The 19,110-nt window shown below is 43.2% G+C and overlaps 1 protein-coding gene across 1 annotated transcript; it reads right to left on the reverse strand.

Moving 5' to 3' along the window:
- Positions 1 to 7,604: 7,604 nt before the first annotated feature.
- Positions 7,605 to 9,346, reverse strand: LOC147619197 (DNA/RNA-binding protein Kin17, conserved region). Its single transcript, XM_086772817.1, has one exon. It carries the CDS (start codon positions 9,162 to 9,164, stop codon positions 7,848 to 7,850), a length of 1,317 nt encoding a protein of 438 aa, XP_086628943.1. The 5' UTR covers positions 9,165 to 9,346; the 3' UTR covers positions 7,605 to 7,847.
- Positions 9,347 to 19,110: the final 9,764 nt, after the last annotated feature.

Here is a 19,110-nt window from a genome sequence, read left to right on the forward strand (position 1 = left end):
ATGTCAAAAAGCAATGCTACAAATGGAAGAATGATCAAAAGGAAAAGGGCAAAGGAAAAGACAAAGACAAAGATGAAGCCAAAGATGCAAAGCCAAAGGACAAAAGTGGAGTCAAGATTGAAGAAGTCAATGTGTCACATGCAGGTGACACTGAGGATGAAGTCCTATTCACGTCTTCACTTGATGCCCATTCACTCCTTGCAGGAGATGGTCATGGTATGCACTCGTGGATCATTGATTCAGGTGCCTCCTTTCATGTCACAGGTTGCAGAGACTTGTTTGTCAGGTATACTGCTAGCAATGAAGGAGTAGTTTATTTGGGTGATAACCATGCATGCCAGATTCTTGGCAGAGGTGATGTGAGGCTTGTGTTTTCAAATGGCTCACAGCTTATGCTCCATGATGTCAGGCTTGTGCCTGAGATCAAGAAGAACCTGCTTTCTACTGGACAGCTTGATGATGCTGATTATGTTACCACATTTGGTCGTGGAAAGTGGAAGATTAGTAAGGGCTCATTGGTTGTTGCCAGAGGCTCTAAGGTGGACACTCTTTACTTCATGCATGCTGGTGTTTGTCACCATGTTAATGTAAATGCAACCGAGCTGCCGGAAATCTCTTTGTGGCATAGCCGGTTGGGACACATGAGTGTCAAAGGAATGGAGCAATTGTCTCGTTTTGGTTACTTGCCTTCTCTAAAGTTCTCAAGTTTTCAGTTTTGTGAGCATTGTATATATGGCAGGCAACTCCAGTGCCCCCACAAGAAAGCTCTTGGACAGAAAGATGCTCAATTAGAGCTTGTGCATACAGATGTATGTGAGATGCCTCAGCTTTCTTTGGGAGGGACAAAATATTTTGTGTCCTTTATTGATGATGCCACACGCAAGGTGTGGGTTTATCCTTTTCGTTTGAAGAGTGATACATTCTCAGTGTTTGAGAAGTTTGTTGCTCATGTTGAGAATCAAACTGGCAAAACACTGAAGGCTTTGCGTTCCGACAATGGTGGAGAGTATATGTCCAAACAGTTTCAGGACTTTTGTGATGCTAAAGGCATCAAGAGGAAGCTCTCTTCTCCTTCTGATCCTCCACAAAACGGGACAGCAGAGAGGATGAACAGGACCATTCAGGAGAAGGTCCGTTCTATGTTGTCACATGCTGCGTTACCTCATGGTTTTTGGGCTGAAGCTGTTATGACAGCCGTTCATCTTATAAACAGGTCACCTAACACGAGGCTTGGTGGGAAAGTGCCAGAGGAAGTATGGATAGGAAAGCCTCCGTCATACAAGCACTTGAGAGTGTTTGGTTGCGTTGCGTACGTGCACATACGCAGGGAAATACGCACCAAACTTGATCCTAAGTCTCACAAATGCATATTCCTAGGATATGGTGACAGAGGTGAAATGGGGTATAGACTTTGGGATCTAGTGAATAGAAAGATTATACGCAGCAATGATGCCATTTTTGATGAAACATGCATGTATAAGGAGCCTGCAAGGCAACATGAGCCTGGCAGAGTCATCTTTGATGATGATGGACATCATGGACAACAACCAAGGGCTGTAAATCAGCCATTACAGCATCAAAACCAGCCCTTAAATGGTGCTGAAAATGGTCCAAATGGACAGCCAGGGATCGCAGAAGATATCCCTATGGATATCCCACAGTTAGAGGAGATACCGGGCATGATCTTTTAACCTTATGGCATGGAACAGGAGCCACCAATTGGTGATATGCAGGCTGGACAGCAACCTGCAAATGATGGTCATTGGGTACGGAGGTCCACAAGACCCTCCAAACCCCCTGACAGGTTTGTTCCAGGGGTTGACTACTTGATGCTCACTGACTGTGGGGAGCCCTCATGTTATAAGGAGGCTTTACAGAGGGCAGACAAGGCTCTTTGGGAGCGTGCTATGAAGTCAGAGATGGATTCTCTGCACAAAAATGGAACATGGAAGTTGGTGCATTTGCCTACAGGCAAGAAGGTTTTGCCATGCAAGTGGGTTTACAGGCTCAAAGTTGCACCTGATGCAAAGCCAAGATACAAAGCCAAGTTAGTGGCTAAGGGCTTCAAGCAGGAATATGGTGTGGACTTTGATGAGATCTTCTCTCCAGTGGTAAAAATGACCACACTTAGAGCTGTATTAGCTTTGGTTGCTCATGATGATCTGGATTTGATTCAGATGGATGTGAAGATTGCTTTTCTTCACGGTGATCTCCATGAGGAGATATATATGCAACAGCCAGAGGGTTATGCAGTGAATGGAAAGGAGAAGCTTGTATGCAAGCTGAAAAAGAGTCTTTATGGGCTCAAACAGGCACCAAGGGAATGGTATCATAAATTTGATACATTCATGAAATCCGGAGGAGTGACTTAGATCACTGCTTATACACCAAGAAAGCTTTGGATGGCAGTCTATTGATCCTCATCTTGTATGTTGATGATATGTTGATTGCCCGGAAATCTCGTAAAGAGATGGATGCCTTGAAGAAGAGGCTGCATCAGAGTGATCAGACCTTTGATATGAAGGATTTAGGTGATGCAAATCACATTTTGGGTATGCGGATACTTCGGGACAGAAATCAGCATGTGTTGTATTTGTCTAAGAAGGAATACATTGGCAAAGTTTTGCAGAGGTTCAATATGGACGGGGGGAAGAAGACTAGTACTCCTTTGCCTCCATATGTGAAACTCAGTGCTATGGACAGCCCACAGTCGGATAGTGACAGGGCTGATATGGCCAAGATTCCGTATGCTTCAGCTTGTGGTAGTCTCATGTATGCCATGGTTGCTACCAGGCCGGACATTGCATTTGCAGTGGGAGTGGTTTCTAGATACATGGCCAGACCTGGCAAGAAGCATTGGGAAGCAATGAAAGGTGTCATGAGATACCTGAAGGGCACACAGGATATGTGCATCTGCTTTGGCAAACAGGATGCATTAGTGCATGGTTACACGGATTCGGATTATGCCGGTCATCCAATAACCGGAAGTCTACTACCAGTTATGTGTTTACATTCACAAGAGGTGCTGTGTCATGGATATCCAGGATGCAGAAGTGCACTACCTTATCTACTACAGAGGCCGAGTATATTGCAGCCACAGAGGCTTGCAAGGAGGCATTATGGCTATCTCGGTTAGTGGTTGATTTGGGTTATACAGGGGATATTCCATTGTTGCATTGTGACAGTCAGAGTGCCATCCAATTGGCAAAGAACCCTGTCTTTCATCCAGTTGGCAAAGAACCCTGTCTTTCATGCAAAGACGAAGCATGTGGATGTGAAGTATCACTTCATCAGAGAGGTGATAGAGAACAAGCAAATTCAGCTTGTCAAGATTCATACGGATGACAACCCGGCTGATCTGTTGACAAAGAGTTTGCCTCCAGAGCGGTTTGCTCATTGCAGACACTTGATGGGCATTGGATGAGGCCAGTTTCAGCCTTGATATGGCCTTGTATATTATCATGTACATGCTGATTTTTTCTTTTCCTTCATTTAAGGGCACTCTGCCTTTAAGTGGGAGGTTGTTGGGGTAAAGGCATTATGCCCACCCTTATAGAGTGTACTAGCCCATAAGTTTTATAGTACATAGTACACTTAGTACTTTTAATGTACTAAGTGCACTATGTATACTACAGCAAATATACATGTGTGATAGCGGAGTCACACACTCATACTGTGAGTTGACTTATCCCCGCATGTCTCTCTCTCTCTCTCCCCCTTCTTCTCTCTCTGTGTGTCTCCCACATGAAACCCTAACTCTCTCCCTTCACTCAAGACCTCTTAGCATAGAGGATTCACATACAGATCTGTGTCCCACAAAAGCAACACACCGAGGCTTCCTCTAATCAACCAAGACAATACAACAGGGTAGCCTTGAGCACGCATCTGGCTGTTCCATGTTCATGGCTTCAAACTCAGCCTAAATACAAATCCACTGTCCAATCTCTGTTTCCACCCTTCAAACTGCTATACCCCTCCTCTCACAAAGGGCAAGAAGAAACAACTCTGTAGCAGACATAAGCCAGTGGAAAGAAAGAAAGAAAGATATGTTTAGAGTTTACCAATTGTTATGCACAGTTATGCTCCGGAGGGATTGACCGTACCAGTCTGTACTAGCAGCCACCTGTATCAGCAGCTCTGCATCACACGTGTGCACTTGTCCATACGGGTCTGTACTTGCAGCACATGTATGTACCTGTCTACTTTTCCCCCTGCAGCCGCCTCAGAACAGTACTTGCAACAATCCTTTTTATGCGCCGCCTGTACCTGATGATGCGCCGCCTGCATCTGTACAGTACTAAACAGCCCCGCCTGTACCTGTTGGACAGGACTGCAGTACCCGCCTGTACCTGTCCGTACATGTCTGCGCCTGCAGCCGCTTGTAAGATGCACTGCACCTATCCGTACGGGTCAGCACCAGCAGCCGCCGCCTGTATGATGCACTGCCGCCTGTACCAGCTGTACGGGACTGCACCGTACCCGACTGTACCTGCTGTCCGTACCAGCTGACTTGCACCGACTTGCACCAGCTGTTCTGTACTGGCCTGCACGGTTCTCTTCAGGCGATCCTCACCCTTCTTCTCCACGCAGCCAGCCTATACGTGTTCTCCCCCACCAGCCAGCCGATTAGTCCCCTTTCTCCAAGCAAGAGAGAGATTGAGAGGGAGGCGTGTACTCTAAAAGTAGAGTAGCCCCCCCTCCAAAATTATCCTAGTGGCCCTCCCTTAAAGTTTTTAAAAACTAAGGGCCACCCAAGGTTTATAAACCTTATAAAATTTAATACCTTGCTTCCTCCCCTTCACACTTGGGGTTGTCCACACACATTACTTTTATCCGTACACCCAAGGATGTATCTTGCTCACCAACCACCATGCTGACACTCATGCTGTTCCACTTTCACAAGGTCATGACAGCTTTATGTTCACACGTTTAGCACTCTTTCCATATGGATATTGTGGATTATATTATCAAGCTTACAGGCAAGCTATATGGAGATATATCTCAGGATATCTTAAGGATATGGTGATGAGATATTTCTTTTGGCTTCATGACCAACCTGGCAAAGAAAAGCTAAGTATACTTTGAGTTTGCAAAGTTAGTGCTTTTGCTATATGAAGTGTTTTTGATGTTCACTAATCCTTGTGTAGCCATGCAAGGAGAAAGGTGGTGTTGTTTGCCTTGAGATGGTTTCAGGGAAACATTGTTTATGGCTCTCTCTATTGGGATGGATTATATCCATGGAGATTTCTTTCTTGGACAAGATTTATATAGATATTGGGCTTCACAAGCAATTTCTATGGACGAATCTGTCCGAGTTTATAGAGAAGAAATCTTTGGATATCTCATGGATATGATGCTTTTATGGATAAAGTCCACCTCTACTCGAAGGTTTATGGATTATTCTTTTTGGCTCCCTTTATTTGGGATGCATTGGACTTATGGAACTCATGGTTCACATACCTTGTGTAGTGTTCTCTTGTCCTACGTACTCTCTTGAAGATTGTTTCTACCATGTGTGGGTGGAACAATAGAGAGCAGATGGAAGGGAACATGGACACTTCAGAGGGTAGTGTCAAGCACAACATACCCTGTGTAGTGTTCTCTTGTCCTACGTGCTCTCTTGAAGATTGTTTCTACCATGTGTGGGTGGAACAATAGAGAGCAGACAGAAGGGAACATGGACACTTCAGAGGGTAGTGTCAAGCACAACATACCCTGTGTAGTGTTCTCTTGTCCTATGTGCTCTCTTGAAGATTGTTTCTACCTTGTATGGGTGGAACAATAGAGAGTAGATGGAAGAAAACATGGACACTTAAGAGGATAGAGTGAGTTGGTGGCCGAAATGCCTATAAACTATGTGTAGCAGAAATGCTTATGGAACACCAGGCTATCTATGCCTACGAGTGATTGTTTTATCTTGTTACTCGAGCCCACCTCTCATCCAAGGTGTGTGGTCAGAGTACCAACACGGAGTGCAAGTGGTAAAGTGGACATGATACCTGGTTGGCAAGGGACTTATGTGTATGCCAAGGGTCATGTGGATTGGCACATGTTTGTGTGCTTTGAGCTTGGATTATGATATCTCGACTTATGGGACTGTTTTGTCTCGCCCATTTATTTGGAACATGGATTTATTTATTTTTTTAAAGCCATATTAGAATCACTATCTCCCCATACAGAGGCCAAGAGGTTCATTGTTCATCTCACCATGCATGTGGATTCATGTTGGGATTGTGAGAGGGCAATTCAATGAACACTCCACCATACACATGTGTGTGAGGCCACTTGTCTTACTTTGATCCACTTTCTAACAAGTGTCAGGCCACTTGTCTCACTTTGGTCCACTTTCTTGCCACATGTCCCAATCTAAGAGATGGGTCCTTCCATAAACTTTATCTCTAAAAATATCCCAACTGGTAGACATTCTATCATAGGCACTTTGCCAACTCTTGGTATCTGCTCAATTCCAGATGTAATGACGCGAACAAAATTTCCATCGGAGTCGGGCCAAAAATAGCAACTCTCCTAAATTTTAGGAGTGTGGTCCTTTGTATTCTAGAATAATCCCCCATTCCCAAAGCTTTTACTTTCCAAATATTTAGACATCTTGGAGTCCACCAGACTCCTTTTATACTGGGAAATTTCCAAACTGGTGACAATATATGTGGTCACATTCATGTGAGAAGTGGATTTTGGTATAGTGGGAGGTGGGTGGGGGTGGCGGTGGCGGTGGGCTGGGTGGTGTACATGCAATGGAGAAGGAGAGGTAGGTGTGGTTGGCTCAAGAGGGCACGTGGGGATGGTGAGCTCAGAATGTGTGAAGCAAGCTCAGGGGGTCCCATAATATAATCAACCGTTCTCGATCCTCCACTACATGGAAAGCTTGTGAATCCGCCAGATAGGAGCCCCAGTTCCATCGAGAGACAGGGAGAGATTGTATTAAACATCTACGATCTCATAGACCCAAAGGCTCTATGAGACTAAGAATGTCATGGTCACCACGAAACGTTTCGTTGCTGAAATGTTTCACTGTCGAAACAATCAATTTTGGAATGAAACGTTTCAATTGTGGATAGGTGCACAATGAAACGGTCGATCGAAACGATCATATACATAAAAATTGAGAAGATATTGCCATAATGTCACCATTGAAGAAAGGAGGATGGTTAAAACATAAAAAAGAGAAGAGAACGAAAGAGACAAATAGAAAAGAAGGGAAGTGAAAGACTTAAAAATATAGAGAGAGGTTAAAGCATAGAAAAAATCACAATTTTTTGTTCCGCATGAAACGAAATGGTTTCAATGATGCGCATGAAACGTTACACCTCAGCTTCACTTACACTCTTCTATAAACTATTCCTCACCATTAATGCTCCAGCCAGAAGCACTTTGCCAATTATGTAACTAACGATTCTATGATTCTATACTCACACATTTATGCATATGTGCTAAGTAATACTATAAAATCCCTGAAAATTTTTGGCTGAAAATGTATAAAATGAAACACCCCTCTCACATGGCTTTTCTGCAGACAATGCATACTAGAGCTGGGAAGTACAGAGGGTAAAAAAGGAGAGCACTAGGCAGTAACAAAATAAGAGTGATATGAACAATTTCCTTTAACATGATAACCTGCTATGAAAATTGTTAGCTCGAAAAGAAAGGCAGGTTTTGTCAGTTCCTAAATTCTAGCCACACAACTGATCTAGAATAATATCAAGATCTCTCTGTAAGAAGATTAAGAGCAGCTCTGACTTTATGCCTTATTGATGAAATACACAAGGCCAAAAAGATCTGATTGGAAACCAAATACCGAGCCTTTTCGAAAAGAGAAGAGTTAGTTAGCTCTAGGAAGAGAATTTACAGATATCCTCATACTGAATAGCATTCAATACCCTTCCATCATATATCCCCTTCTCTACCTGGACTTTTGCCGTGAACTTTGCAGTGTCAATAGAAAGCAGCTTGGCAGTAGACCCCCTGTATGCTCCATTCACAATCTTGATAAGGCCCCCGATCTGTGGTATGACAGTCTCCAACTCCTCTTGATCCACCTTAAGAACTGCACCACTCTCAATCATCTTGATTTCGCCAACATACTTGCCAATCACCTTCCTCACAACTCCCTTCTGTTTGTAAAAACCCTGTTCAGCAAGGCTCTTGCTCATGACCTTGACAACCAAGCCCTCGGCAAGCCAATAATCGTTCCTGTTCACCTTCTCCTTTGCTTTTTCCTCCTCTTCCATTAACTGTGCAAGGGTGACGGCACCACCTTTCCAACTGTCTCGCCCCATGGCACCAAATTTCCCACTGTCAAGGCTGGCTGCACTGTTTGCACCCGAGTCTCGCCCAGCTACACTGTTGTTTTTGGAATGGCCGCTTGAATGCTTGTAGCTCTCTCTGGCGCCCTTGGATTTTCCTTCTTCTTCAGGAAAAGCTGAGCTGAAACCCTGGCCCCCTCCTCCACCGCCTTTGACACTGGATTCTTCCCCGTCTCTGACATTTCTGGATCTTGCAGAGGTAAATGAGAAAGCGACTTTCCCCTCTTCCCCATTTCTCTGCAGCATCTTCTTCTCCTCAGAGTTGGGATCATTGAAAGTGACAGTAGGTCGAGCACTTTTAGAGGCTCTATCAATCTGCTGTTCGATTGCCTTATCATGCCGTTCTTCATCAGCAACTTCTGCCCTCTCCCGCTTGTTCTTGAGAGCCTCTCGCAGAAGAGTCTCTGGCTCACGGTCAATGTAGGTCACAAACCATCCCTTCTCTGTCTCTTCCACCTTGCATTTACCTGTTCTTCCCAAGTATTTGACAAAATCTGTGAGGGTAGCCCATTGCGTGGAGTTCATGTGGATGTGATGGCGATCAGAGATGTACTCGTTGTAGAGAACTGTAGCAGCAACCCTACTGAACCTGTGGCTGCGCTTCACATGCTCCATGAAGGAATTCTCGAACTCTTCTGAGAAGCCGTCCACGAAGCGAATCGGATTATCGCCAAAGACTTGCATCTGGCGCTGATGACTCTCGCTCATGCAGTGGCACTTGAAGCCGTTCTCGTCGCGGCACTGCTTCTGGCACATCTGGCAGTACCACCGCAGCTTTTGCAGGCCCTTGGCCTTGATGCGATTCGCGATGGCCTTGGGAGTGAGGAACTCGTTCTTCCCCATGGCTATAGCAGAAACTACACGAGAACAAAGACTGTTTCGCACCGGCTATGACGACTCCCGAGCCCTAGTACCTCCTTGTCCCCGAGCTCTGGCTATGGCGATCAGTAACCTGCACAGAGCATAGCCCGCTTTAGGATTGCAGAGCGCTCCGTCCGCGGATTTATTTTTCCATAGTGTATTTATTCTTAACCGACCAACGATTTTTAAAGCCCAACATGCATTTTAGTTATAGAATTTGGCATTTACAATATATTTTCTTACAATTATTAATAATGACTTTTCCTTACTTTGTTTAGTTGACAAGTACTAATTTTTTAGATCTGGTAAGGCTGGATTGAGGCCTCTCCATGGAAAAGTTTCGCTAAGGGATGGATTGAATTCCAATTAGGACAAATGGAATTTTGAGAGCTCATCATTGTAATTCGCTAAATCATATTTTGAGGCATGCTAATGTGTAGAAATCTGTAGAGATTTGGTGTAGTTATTGCCAACGAAGATGAGTTGATTGTATGGGTGAGTTCAGCTTCAAAATATCATTAATGTGAGATCAAAGTAATCAAGTGTGGTGCTTTCCCTTTTATACAATCCACCTACTTCCTCAAATTGTCCGATTTGGTCAGCTCTCCCCTCCGGTGCCTTTGATATATCAACTAAGAGCCCCTCCTAACCTTAGCTGACTATCAACCAACCAAAATCACCTTCAAAGCTGACACATACGGATCGGGTGCTAACTCTGTTCTTGCTTTTGAATGCTAATGCTGACTGCTAATTGGAAACTGTCCTCCAGGCTTCTGAATTATCCTCCAACTTCAGCAAACAACTAAACACAATCCCAAGAACTCCCTGAATCCTTTGCTGCTGACACTCTCCTGATTGGAAAACTGCCTCAGTCATAAACAATTCTAGCTGATTCACCTGATACAATTGTATCCAGAACGTCCTCCCATGTGTCCTCTAGCTTCCTCCTACCCTCGGGTACACCAATCTCAACGAGATGTCACTTTATAAGTTCTTGGCTGACAACTACTGATCCACAGCTGACTATAAACTAAATGCAACTACTCAGCTAATTCAGATTCAGCTGACTCTTGACTGTTGACCAAATGGATAAATTTTCTTCTCCTTTATGTCGTTGGTACCTCAAGAGCTTCGCTACACTCAACCCAAATGTGAATCAAAGACCCCTAGGGACTATGGCTGACACCCAGCTGACTAGAAACATCAGTCAGAAAAACTAACCGGTATGACTACTGGCTGCTGACAAACTGTCAGTAGCATTGATACATAAACACTTTCCCAAATCCCAGACAAGACAAATTAATCACTCTACACCTTTAACTGATCTTTTCAAGTCCTCAGCTGACTTGTGCTAACTCATAGCTGGCCTCAAACACAAGCTAATAGACAGATTTCATACCTGGGCTCAAACACAAGCTAATAGACAGATTTCAGTCCCAACCCAAAATCAGCTCTTCATTCATAATCTTCCCTTCAATAGAATCCTACCCAAACAACACTTATTGAACCAAAACAAACCAGAGAACTCTTCAATTCCACACCACTTGACCTTTTGTGAATTTTAAGAAGACTATGCAACATGCAACAGACCCGAGACTTGAGCAGATGAGAGAAAACAATAGACCAAGAGAGCTCTCACACCAATAATCACAAAAGAAACCAATCATATATTCTCAACACCAACAAGATCAACAACAATAAGATTTGCTGCAATAGCTTGTAGGCTTCATCTAGCTAATACAACTGGGAAATGCTTGTGAGCAATCCTTAATCTGGTCCAAGTTCCAACAGTGATGCACTCTCAGAGGTTTTGGGACACAACTCTCCACATAGGATCTAAGTCCTCTCAACAATCTCTCGTCGCCTTTTACACAGAATAAGCCCACAGATAGCTACTAGCTTCAGAACGAACTTCACAACCAAAACACTAGCTCTCTTATAGCAATCCCTTCTTCAACACACAATAGCTTCCACAATGCTCTCTCAATGAAAACTCGCTTACCCCTTCCTTCTTGCGCAACTACACTCTATCTCCATGTATACCCTCACCTACTCCACCCAATCTTTTTGGCTATTCATGTAACAGTCCTAACATCAGCTTATCACAACTAGTTACAAATGCACATATATCTATGCAAGAATCCTATATTTCCTAAGGTCCCTAACTATACCCAATTTGTTGTTTTCTTCTCTTGGGGTTGGGGTGAGCATATCCCTTTGGGCACAAAAAATCATATCATCTTTTTCCAAACCCCCCATGGTTAGAGCATTTATGCTCAACCAAATGCTTGTGGCAAAAAACTTCTTCAAATATTGTAGCATGCTCGAGCTCCTTCTGGTTGGTTCTCCTCCTGGATCAAACAAGAAATAAGAGTTCAAGTCCTTGCAGACAGCACCACATTCTCCACTTCTACACATGGATCCAGTGGCCCATGCACCTCATTGCAAACTGATAGGTTCTAGTTTATGTGCATTTGATCCTGGTTTTCTCTATCTAATCTCATCATTGGAGGCACAAGGTCACCAAAACAATGATGACTTTGGGAGAACCTACCTTTATAGCCCCATCCAAATCTCACCATCGTGAGAGGAGACTATCACAAGCCCCACAACCCAAACATACCTTGGTCCTCGTTGCCCCAATTATATACTTCAGTACCCTCCCAACCACCCTATACAATCCAGTTGCTTACTCAAATTGTCCTCTTTGGTCAGATCTCCCCTCCAATGGCGTTGATCTATCAACTAAGAGCCCCTCCTAACCTGAGCTGACTATTAGCTCACCAAAAAAATGGATTCGGTGTTGACTCTGTACCTGCTGCCGAATGATAACACTAACTGTTGATCAAAATCACCTTCAGCTGACACATATGGATCCGGTGCTGACTCTATACCTACTTTTGAATGTTGACACTGATTGTTGATTGGAAACTGTCCTCAAGGCTTCTGAATCATACTCCAACTTTAGCAAACAACTAAACACAATCCCAAGAACTCCCTGAATCCTCTATTGAGCCTCCGCGGATCTCCTGCTGACACTCTCGTGATGACTAGAAAATTGCCTCAGCAGTCATAAATAGTTCCGACTGATTCAGGTGATACAATTGTATCTGGAACGTCCTCCCATGTCTCCTCTGGCTTCCTCCTACCCTTGGGCTACACCAATCTCAACGAGATGTCACTTTATAAGTTCTTGGCTGACAACTGCCGATCCTTCCACAACTAACTACTCAACTAATTCAGATTTAGCTAACTCCTAACTATTGACCTAGTTGGATCAATTTTCTTCTCCTTTATGTCCATTGATGCCTCAAGAGCTTCACTACACTCAACCCAAATGTGAATCCAACACCAAAGATCCCTAGAGGATTGTGGATGACACCCAACTGACTAGAAACATTAATCAGAAAAAACCAAGGCCATGTGACTGCTGACAGTTGATAGTCAGTTGACAGCACTGCACTTTCCCAAAGCCCAGACAAGCCAAATCAATCACTCTACAGATTTAGCTAATCTTTTCAAGTCCTTAGCTAACCTCTGCTGACTCACAACTGGCCCCCCAAACATAGGCTAATAGATAGAGTTCAGTCCTAACCTAAAATCAGCTCTTTATTCACAACATTCCCTTCAATAGAATCCTACCCAAACAACACTGATTGAACCAAAACAAACAAGAGAACTCTTCAATTCCACACCACTTGAACTTGTGTGAATTTTAAAAAGACTGTGCAACGCACACCAAACCCTAAGACTTGAGAAGATGAGAGAAAACAATGAACCAAGAGAGCTCTCACACCACAAAAAAGAAACTACATATATTCTCAACACCAACATGATAAACAACAATAAGATTTGTAGCAATAGCTTGTAGGCTTCATGTGGCTCCAATACAATTGGGAAATTCTTGTTGTGAGCAATCCTTAATCTGGTCCAAGTTCCAATAGTGATGCGCTTTGAGAGGATCTGGGACGACACAACTCTCCACATAGAACCCTCGACCACCTCTACAATCCCCTGCTCTGGACAGATCTAAGTCTTCTCAACAATCTCTTATCGCCTTTTACATAGAACAAGCCCACACATAGCTATCAGCTTTACAGTAAACATACAACCAAAAAACTAGCTCTCTCAGTAATCTCTTCTTCAATACTTATTCACACTTGAGCACCCAAAAACTTACTAACTAGAGCCTTGGCTAGCCAGTATCTCATAATGTACAACCTTTATAGTGTCATTACATACACTTATTAATGTCCTCAAATGGAGGAGCATCTTTGTTAATCCAAAGTGGGATTAACATCCCCCCTACCTAATGAAGGTTCTATCCTCATAACCTCTTATCTAGGTCGAAAAACCTGGTCACTAAACTCATGTCTGTAGAAGTTTTGAAGATTGTTGAGGGTTCTTTTGAATGTTGAGTGTGATGTCCAGAACCTGGTGTCTACCATATCTTCGAATGTGACATGCATGTGTCCTGGTAGACACCTGAGGCAATGATAATAGAGCATCAATCCTTATTCATTCAGGCCTTTGTTCATATCAAAGCACAACCGATCTTTGCATCATAACCATCATATCTTTCCTTTGGTTGATGGATGAGAACTATGATCAACTTCAAAAATTTGACGGCAGCCACTATGTCTGGATCAGGAATCCTTCGCCATGTTTGTATCCATGTCAGCATTTGATTCCTTTGACTTGTTATATCTGGGAATGTTGATGGCAAGAACTGAGGAAAGTTGTAACATACATGGGAATCTTGTTGCTTTGCTTTGTGGAACTATATGGAGTGATCCTTCGCTTAATCGGCATCATGTATAGTGGGTCCGCTCTCTATGTTGGTGGGGAGATTGGTACAGAAAACTGTATTCTGGCAATTTGAGGTACTCCTTGCGCTAGTCAAAAGGCTATATTCCAAAATCCTCCAGGCGGAGGTTGGTATCATCTGTTTCAATTACGGTATATCCACCCTGTGTATGCGGCACTGGATGCTATTTTTGCCACCTGCAGAAATAATAATTGATCATGAATGTTACAATGCGGATCTCCAACAGATCATCTAAGTGTGGTTTTGCCAATTTGGTGTCTCGTGCCACATTCTCCCACAAGGTTCCTTCTCCTCCCATTGTTGGGAGAAACTCTTCTAAGTCTGGCATCGGGGCTCGGAGAGGGTATGGTACATATTGCTGCCTTGATGCCATAGTAGAGTAGGCTTCTAGCAGGATTCTTCGTGTAGGCTCAAATGGTGTTATCTACATCATCAGCACCTTGAACATCAGTTTGGGCTTTAAGAGGGAATTTATTGCTTGTATGAGGCTCTCGTACTTTGCAACTGTTAAAGACTCCATGACAGTGTAGGGTCAGCTTCCCTCTCCGTATTCTGATGTATGAGGGTTAAATCTCTTAAACTAAGGTCTTCTGTTATATTAACTTCATATTGAAGAAGAGAGAGTGTTAGTGCAGATAAAAACAAAGTAAGAGTTTGAGGAGGGGCCTACGGAGTCACCGGCAAAGGAGCCTACTATCTTCAAAGTACACTCAATGAGTTGACGTAGCTCGTCGGTTTCGTCACTCCTTTAAGGGCATTCCTAGGGGGCTAGCTTTCGCTTCAGCTCCTGTATTCTGATATCTTTGTCGTTGAGGAGTGTGGAAATTGTCGCCTCACGTACTTCTTGAGCAGCTGGTAGCTCTCTGCGTATCTTCTTTGGCAATCCTGTGGGCGGTGGCTTAAGCTTGAGCCTCCTCTACTTGCTATAAGCACTCCTGTGCCAAGGTTGGGGGCTACTGTTGAGTTGCTAATTGACATGCTCAAGAACTTATTGGTGGCTTACCAACATGTGATCCATTTCCTTTGTCTTGGCACTGATAGCCTCATGGAGGTCTCTTAGCTTTTATGTGTGTGCTTTGTTTAACTGTTCTCGTTCTGTTTGGAGGCCAGCCACCTTTTGTTTCAAGGCAGCAATTTCTTCCTTGAGCTCATGGATATTTCCAGTGTACTCTTCTTTGACTTGGAATGTGGTTTGTGTGTCCCTTAGTTGTTATGTGTGCTGCACCTCTTTCTCTTTGGTGTGTGCCACCTCCTTCTGAATCTATTCCTTTGCTTGATCTAATTGAGCTTTGAGCTCCTCATTCTCCTTGGTTCTTCTGACTATTGTCTTGCTCAACCGCCAATTATGCCCTTCCATGGTTGTCAGCCTTGCTTCATGTTCTTTGGTTGCCTTTAAAATTTTAATGATGACCTCCTTGTGTGTGGCGTCGGCATTCCGCATTCCTGTCATTGTAGTAAATAAGTGGTCAGGAGGTGATAACGCCACACTCATTGTTCATGTGTCCATATAGTTGAGCTGGTAGAGGTTGAGCCGTCTGCTTCATAAAATTGGAGCTATAACAGTTTGTCAATTCCTTCCATGGTCTCTTCGAGAAATGTATCTGCATCTCTAGGCATATCCAAATAGTCTAAGAAGGACGTTGCACATTGGATGTTTTCGGAGTCTAGTCTTCTTCACTTGCTGGGGTTGGGCCTTTCTTTGTTCCTTTTGCGCTTGTCAGCTTCATGGTCTTATTACTCCCGCGAGCAGCATTTGAATGTCCTAATGTGGCTTCTTTGTTCTCCTTTCCTACCTCTGCTTGTGGCAATTGCTCCTCCTCCTGTTTTTATGGCTCACCTATTTCAGCTGAGGTGGGTAGATCCAAGATTATTGGATCATGTAAAGGTGATAGCTTTTTGAACACACCAAAGTGGCTAGGTTGGAAGGGGGTGTTTGGAGTATTGATTCTAAAACTGTTGTTTTCGAGGGTAGCTTTTCTATTAAGCTTATGCTCTCAATTCCCAATTATGGGTCAAGGTTGGTGGTTACCTTTAGCGATGCTTGCTGTTCTTCTAAAGCTGCCTGATATAATGCAATATCCTTTGCGACCTCTTCCTCTAGGCACTTGGTTTCCACTTTCACCTATTGTAGGCTACCTCTCATCTTTTTTGTTTTCATGGCTTCTTACCTTCCTTGACTCCTTTGGCTATTTCCTTTACAAGATCTTTGGTATCTTTAAGGACAACTTGTCCTTACTTCAATTCTACTATTAGGTGTGTAGGAATTTCCATGACCCCTTGTGGCTGGGCATGTGATATATCTTGTTCCTGAGGGCTTTGGGTATCGGGATGTTGCCGGCATGGCTAAGAATTTTTGTTAGGGTTGCACACCTTTGATTAGTGGGACTCGAGGTAGTGCATCATTTCTTTGTTGATCAAATATGCCCAATTCTCTACCTTCTCCTCATGCATCTTGGGAGGAAGAGGTATTCGGTTTACATGTCCACCGATTTTACTTGCATGATCATTGCTATGGCATGGCAGGCTCTTTCATCAACTTCTTCCCTGATGCTATCATATTCAGCCCCATTAGAATTGTATGAAGTTTTCTTTAACATATCTTCCATTGGCATTTGATCAATGTGAAGGAGATGTGATGGGATGGCATGTGGCAATTGAAGTGCCTCTCGTATTATATTCTATGTGATGTGTACCTGCTCTGTGGATCCATCTGGATATGTGATTGTTTCTCTTTTAGTTTTCTTGTAAGATTTGAGGTACTCTACACAGGGTGATTGATTGAATGTGTGGGGGAGTACCTCAATCATCTTGCCCAACTCCTCCTTCTCTAGCTTGTACCGTACGTCTATGTCTTTGAGTATTTTGAAACACACAAGGCTATGCTACTACTACTGGAAGAGAATCTTGCCTTGATCTATTTGGAAGTTTTGCTGGAGTGTTTTCTTGGAGCATTGTCCCTTCAAATCCTTGGCATAAGGGCCGAGATAGGTTAGCTTTGTGCCCCATTTCCCTCTCTTCTTTTTCACGGCCGATGATCCGCCGGTGGTGTTAGCTTGGTACTGTCGGGGTCCCTTCAAACTCTGGGTCAGATTCTTATGTGGAAGCCATCTCGAATAGTAGAAAGAGAACATCAATCTTTGTTGACTGGTAGGAGCTCTCGGTACATGTGTTATATGTTGTATTTTTTTTAAATAAAAAAAGTTAGTGATGCTCTAAGCGGTGATGTATGTTGGAAAGAGTGTTAGTATGGTGAGCAACAACAATAGTGGTGTGGTGAATTAGTACTTGGACATGAAACAATAGATTTTGGTTGTCACGTCGTGAAATTGCAAAGCGTAGTTCACGGCATGAAACAGATGGTTCATGAAGGTGGTGGTGTGAAAGTATATTACGTGAAACTGTTAGTCTCGTGAAACAGATGGTTCGTGAAAGTGTTAGGCATGAAACAGATGTTCTATGAAAGTGGTACACGCGTGAAACTTTATTGTGTGAAATTGTTAGGCCGTGATCTAGTAGGTGCAGTTCACAGCGTGAAAGAGGTATTCAATTTATAATTGTTGCTATCTAGGGGAATCAATTACAGTTAGTGAGTATACTCATTGGATTGAGCATGAGAGTTTAAAATGGTTGTTTGTGAAATGGTAGAGTGGATCTCACATTCTTGAAATAGCAGATTGCTATTTCACAACCTGAGATATTCTATTTCATGAGTGTTTGTGAGAGAATGCAATCCCTTACATGATTTAGGTCGATGCAAGGTGAGAGGAAAAAGATAAAAAAGAACAATCAAAGAATAAAATGTAGGCATTATAGTCGCGAAAACAAATGATATGTGTGGTGCAAGCAATATAGAAATTACTGTCAACAAGTATGCATGATAATCGATGATTGAAGCATACACAAAGGAGAGCTCCTACCTGAGAAGTGAATGTGGTGAAATGTTGGTCTGATAGAGCGTAGGTGATAGACACCAGGGAGAAGATTTTGCGAAGAAGATTATGATGAACGAAGTGCACAAATGAGGAAAGGGGAACGCATTTATGCTCTAGCCATCGGCACGACCCTCTTAATTGGGTATGCCACATGTCAATAGACGTTTTGCTAGATCTTTTTGACCATTTCATGAAGTGAAATAGTTTGAAGCATATTTCACGACATGAAACTCTCGTGTTCCCTTATGCATGCAACTGTTGATACCCTATGGAGTCCTATATGCTTAAACATTCCAAGGCCAAATATATGCATTTAGAGGAGTAGAACTGAGCATGTGGAACGTATGAACCTATTTCATGGCATGAAATGCATAACCCTTTAACTTATACACATTTGGAGTTATTTCTTGAGGCTAGGTACTCTTTGTCACCCTCCTTACTTCTTATTTCCATGGGAACCAACTTGGTACTTTGGGGCTTGTGTGGGTATGTGTTATTGTAGGTGCTTTAGTTTTGAGTGAGAACTTCTTAGTTTTCCTTCCATCCAGTGGAGGAGTACATCCACCAAATCTTCGTGAACCTATTGTGTTTCTTGTGCATGGGGGTTTTCTTCAGTGCTCCCATTGCCTAGAACTTGGCACTACTTGATCTCTTTTTGGGTTGACGTTGGAGGTGTTGTGCTTACTTGTTTACTTGGATGAATGGCTTTCTTTCTTCAAACCATTTTTGATGCTGTCTTGGAACTTGATATAATTTGGTTTTGATTCGGCTTGTGCCTATGGCTCTCTTCTATTCTTTTGAAGGTGAACACTGCACTGGATCTTGTCCTTTGGTACCCATATGTTTGCAGTTCCTTGATAGTAGCCCTGCACTACTAGTAAGTCTTTTCTTACCCACCTCTTTTGAATGCCAAATGGTGTTTGGGCGTGCTTGGGTTGTTGCTTTCTCTCTTTGGTTTGATTCCCTCTGCTTTTGCATGTAGCTTTGTTTCTCTGCCCTGACACCTATGATGTTTCATTATCATAGTATCCTTGGGATTGAAACTAAATTTTGGGAACCCATTGTTGTCTTACTGGATACATACAATGCTTTTTCTATGGTCCTCTTGAGTGGTGATGCTGGTTTGAGGTGGACGCCTGTTCTGTGGATTCTTCCACTTTGCTTGGCA

The sequence above is a fragment of the Cibotium barometz genome, chromosome 33 (assembly GCF_041138505.1).
Source record: "Cibotium barometz isolate CiBa-2024 chromosome 33, ASM4113850v1, whole genome shotgun sequence".
NCBI lineage: Eukaryota > Viridiplantae > Streptophyta > Polypodiopsida > Cyatheales > Cibotiaceae > Cibotium > Cibotium barometz.

Coding starts and splice junctions, on each gene's coding strand:
- LOC147619197 (XM_086772817.1), bottom strand. CDS start 9,164: ATGGGGAAGAACGAGTTCCTCACTCCCAAGGCCATCGCGAATCGCATC.